Raw genomic sequence first — 4976 nt, 5'->3', positions numbered from 1 at the left:
TAAGTCATCGTTTTTCTGTGTGACCGGAAAATAAGGCTTTTATTTAACCAACAAATCGATGGGACTTTGATTATTCACGTACATAGATAGGTAACAGGCAGCAGTGACCAGTGGCGTGATATTGATCAGTAAGATCAACCTAGCAAAATTAGCGGCTTTCGAATAATGGTAGTACTGGTAGTTTAATAATGGTAGTACTGGTAGTACTGGTAGTTTAATAATGGTAGTACTGGTAGTACTGGTAATGGTAGTTTCGAATAATGGTAGTACTTTACAGAATTATTAAATAAGATTTTGACCAGATGGCAAAGGCATCATAACACGCGACATTTTCATTCACTCGACGATAAGCTTGGCCCGGCCGCACGCGAACAAAGCCTGGTAGGTGCCGACTTGAACCCAGTAGGTAGCCTCCTCCTGGCAATGAAAAAAAGTATTTATATAAGGTCTCCCTTTGGTTACCGAACTTACATTCGACGACTTTCGCTCAAATATGTTCGAATAAAAATGAAAGCTTTTTTAATGTGAAATCGGTAATTGTACAACATCCCCTATAGTCTGAAATTATGAATAGAAACACAATAAAGAGAACGCCAATCGAAATGGATTTCTCGGAAATATCTAAAACATAATTTAGGTCGATGTTCTGTTTATTGGGTTACCTAAGGGTATGTGATTGTGACATAAGAATAATGAGGACACCCGGCACAACCAAATATCGCTTTTCTTTCGTTTTCGAAGTTTCACTTATGCAGAATGACCTATCATTCTATGTACCACATTCTTTGTGAACCGGCGAGGATTGAGCTTTGAAGCTTACACTTACAGGAGCGAAAGTGCCGAAGCCGAGACGGAAGTTGTAACTTCCGCGGAAGAGCTCTCCCTTTGTCACGTTGCAGGGGAAGTCCCGGAAGTGGCAGCTGACTGTCTGACCAATCTGGACCAAGCTGGCGTTGGATTGCTGATGGACGCTGGTACTTAGCATGACGACATTTGCGTCGGCGGCTGCGAGTGTCAACGTGAGTTCAACGTATAGGGCGTGTTTCAGTGTTCCTTTTCCTTGTGTTCTTTTATTTAAAAAATTACTTGAAGTTGATTGCATGATTGAGCCCACCTGCATGAGTTTTGTCAAGAGTTCACAGTACAGCTTTGTACAGAGTATTCTAGAGAAAATTTTAGTACTGCTGCCATTGAACCACCTACACTTAGATTATATATATATATATATTATATATATATATATATATATATATTATATATATATTATATATATATATATTATATATATATACAAATTACTTGTTAATGCGCTGTTGCGCTGTTAATGTTTTTGAACTTGAAGGCTCTTGGCATCTAGCTATGTACAACTTGGACTTAATTACCTTTATTCAGAGTTTTTGGGTGCCCAGTGCTCACAATGAAATTATTTTTAGACAAGTTTTCAGTGCACAAGTCCTGATCCATTCTATAACGCCTTCTGGTCCTGAGGGTAAATTAACCCTTTCTCCTTTGACTACTGCTGTCGCTAGAATTTGGGTGGTGAATTCAAGTCACGTCATTTTATTTGCCAGGAAAGAGAAGATACTGGACAGGTTCATTGGCTAAAAGCAGTTATCGATAGGTTGACTAGGCCAAATAAGCTTTTTTGCAAGGCAGTTTGGACTGTGACAAAATTTGACTGCGTGAAATATGACATGTTTTCACTGTTTCGTAATACCAAGTACACTAAAGAAAGGAATAAGTTACTTGTATTAGCATATCGTATACATTTCCACTTCTTAATAGGCATATTGACAACACAAAAAGGAAAAAATAAAAGAAAGATGCAACTACGAAAGTAGCCATAATTTTAAAAAATTACAGCATATCCACGGGTGAATGATGAAGAGCTTGGGCGAAGCTTCTGAAGCAATCATGGTTACACCGTGAAATGTTCAGTGGTTTCGCCCAGCAGTAATCAAAGCGATACGCCGCTTTGATTATTTTTCCTTTTCTTCTTCTTTCTTATTTTTTTTTAAATTTTTATTGTTTTTTAATTTTTAATTATTTTTATTTTTTATATACATCTTTATTTCATTTTTAATTTTTTAATTTTTTTATTATTATTATTTTTAATCTCTATGGTACAGCGCCATCTATGGGACAGCGCTATTAAAAAAAAACACATGCAGGCGGCTTTTAATCGCTGATTCGCTGCAACTAGCCCTATGCAGTCTGTTCTTCATTGCATTGTGTTGATAAAATGGTTTACAGACATCTTTATTCTTCATTCGCAAAATCTGCAGTGCTCAACACTCACTGGCTTGTGCGAAGAAGGTGACGTTGTAGGTTTCTCCTCTCGTGATCACACACGGCTCACTGTCGCAAGGAGAGATGGTGAAGTTCTGGAATCCAGGAACGCCATTCCCTCCTAAGCAGGAAGGCACCAAGGAGTGAAGTGTGACATATTAGTTCAGCGGAAGCCCGCAAGCGCACAGACACGAAAGGAAGAAAACGAGTTGACAGCGGTTGTCGTGTAAGTCGTTCCTTGCTTGTTTCGTGTCGTGTTCTTGTCACGAAATAGCACGAAAAGTGCTGCTTCACATCGTGAGGTACTTTTTTTCAAGCATGAGGTGATGTAGCACGAGAAAAGTGCGGCTTCTGAGGTGTCATCACTTTGGGAACAGTCGGCGATCGATACTAGCATTTTACAATGATAAGAGCGCAATGACGGCCATTGAAGGAAAAGGGCAGCGTTCGGCAACAACGGAATGCTTCAACAGGGCTTGCTGCTGAGCTAGTTGGTTCATTACTTGAGAAAAATAGGTACGTCTGCAAAAAGTACAGGGGCGAAGTGAATACACGAAGGGACGTGGCTGGCGCCCCCGTTCATCAGTCCGTGTCTTCGCTCAGTCCGTGTCATTTTCGCGCCATACTTATTTTTATTGCGATAGCAATTATATGGACAGTCTCGGCTGGTTTTTGCCGTCGCCGCCGTCATGCTTCGTATATGTATAAGTATGTATATATATAGAAAAGTCTCAAAGAAAAATAATTCCGGAAGAAGCTTCCGAAGTGCGGAATCGAAACAGCGACCTCTCAGTCCGCAGCGCGAGGCGCTAACCACTAGGCCACCAAAGGCAGATCCTTGAGGCAGCTAACGGCGAGCGTTATATACACACCCTTTATACCGCAGTATTCACAGAGGGCAGGCGCTTATAAGCGTTTCTTCATTACCAGCGAGATGGCGCGAGGAGCGCGACATTTGCGCAGGGAGAACCTTGCGCTTCCGCTGTCTGCTCGCGCGGTAGTAGCTGCCGGGTAACGCCGTAGCTCTTCGCCCTACAGGGCGTGGTCGCCATCGTGCGCTTTATCTCGAGGAAAAAAAGGGGGCGGGCGGGGGGTTGTATGTCCTGTGCTTTCCCCGCGATGTCCGCGCTGAAGTCACAGAGCGTACGAAGGTCGCTTCGCTCACTGCAGCGGCCGCGTTTGCGAAAGGAGCGCGCTGTTGAAACAGAAATAAGTAACAACTGTGACAGTTAGTTCGTGCTCGTCCTGTGTGTACCTGTTCGTTCGTTTCGTGCGTCCTGCTTTACGTTTGATTAGTGCGCTTAAGGTGTAGAGCTGTGACGCATGATAGTTCGCGCTCGTCCTGTGCGTGTTCTTTTCGTGTGTCCTTTGGGCTTCAGCGACGCGCTGGAAATTTCGAACTGCTTTCCGTTCTTCGCGTTACATTCCAATTTGTTGCTATCGCATTCATTGCTTCGCCGTTGCGGCGAAACTGTGACTTTTTTTCTCAAATGCTGCATTCGTCGAGAAGGCCTTATGTGAAGTGTTTAACAATAATAAAAGACACTTCAGCAGCTTTCGTTCCTTAAATTCAATGAATGCGAACAAAGGTTAAAAGGCAGCTTTACCTTTAACGCCAACTTTGGTTTCGTTATCGCGTGCATACAAAACTTAGCCATGCTGGTAGGACACAATCGCTCAACCGATGTAAATGAAGGAAGATGATCGTTACTAGTGGGAAGCCATATCTTGGTATATTCAAGGGGCCCTGCCACACTATTCCGGGTGCGTTAAGTCTCTGGAGACAATGGAGGCAAGAAATGAAGACGATGTACTTAATTTTTAACAATTAGAGACTATGTGGGCCCTAGTAGACGACGTCAAAGTCTGTGACGTCACGGCGACTGGTGCGGGAACTTCAAGGTGGCGACGCCGCCTGCACTCTTTCCTTTTTTCTTTTATACGTTTTCTCGCTCACCGAGCGTCTTATCGCAACAAGCGTGACGTTTCAAAATGGTATCGTGACAGAGTAAATACTAATACGAGAAAAAACGTTCTTTTTCTCTTTAGTGTCCCGATAACTGCCGAACACATGTGCAAGGAATAACCAACGTACTTACGAGAACATGCCTCCATAGAAACCAGGTTCTGCGCCGCGCAAGCAGCGACGAACAGCAGGAGTGCCCATAACGACTCCACTACGCGATGCATCCTAATCGTCCGTGTTCACGACGCTGCAGACCCGTCATCGACTGAGACGAGCCTGTGTGGCGGGGCCTCCCGCTACGAACTCGGTTACGATGGCCAGCGAGTCCGCGGTATTGTCGTCATCTCCGCTGGCTGTCGGTGTGGACACAGCCGCTGTTTCCATTCAACTATACCATCGGTGCGTAAGCTAAGGTACATGGAAGCGCTCTTTCAAACTATTGTGTACGACTTCAATAGTGGCGGCCAGTATTTGGTTTTCCCTGCCGCAGGGCCTCTGTTACAACAGTTCAAGGTTACCTTTTGAACCGAACTGCGTGATACAAAGTGCAGTCAGAAATACACACCGAAAGCTAGAACAGTTGTCGCTCTGCTAAATGTTGAGATATACCCGGCGCGTGGTATTTTTTAAAGTATCCTTCATCAGGGTACATTAAAAAAATACCCCGGAAGCTTTACTCACCTATTAAAAAAGAATGTACACTGTGGTGTCTTTCTCGTGT

General features: G+C 43.5%; 1 protein-coding gene across 1 annotated transcript; it reads right to left on the bottom strand.

Annotated features, from left to right (window-relative positions):
• Positions 1 to 305: 305 nt before the first annotated feature.
• On the bottom strand, positions 306 to 4567 carry LOC119404079 (uncharacterized). Its single transcript, XM_037670687.2, has 4 exons — positions 4389 to 4567; positions 2300 to 2410; positions 827 to 1005; positions 306 to 417 (listed from the first exon to the last, which is right to left on the bottom strand). Exons 1-4 carry the CDS (start codon positions 4477 to 4479, stop codon positions 337 to 339), a joined length of 462 nt encoding a protein of 153 aa, XP_037526615.1. The 5' UTR covers positions 4480 to 4567; the 3' UTR covers positions 306 to 336.
• Between the last annotated feature and the right edge of the window lie 409 nt (positions 4568 to 4976).

Source organism: Rhipicephalus sanguineus, chromosome 9 (genome assembly GCF_013339695.2).
Source record: "Rhipicephalus sanguineus isolate Rsan-2018 chromosome 9, BIME_Rsan_1.4, whole genome shotgun sequence".
NCBI lineage: Eukaryota > Metazoa > Arthropoda > Arachnida > Ixodida > Ixodidae > Rhipicephalus > Rhipicephalus sanguineus.
The sequence above is the reverse complement of the archived record's forward strand: the minus strand, read 5'-3'. Positions and strand labels throughout refer to the sequence as shown.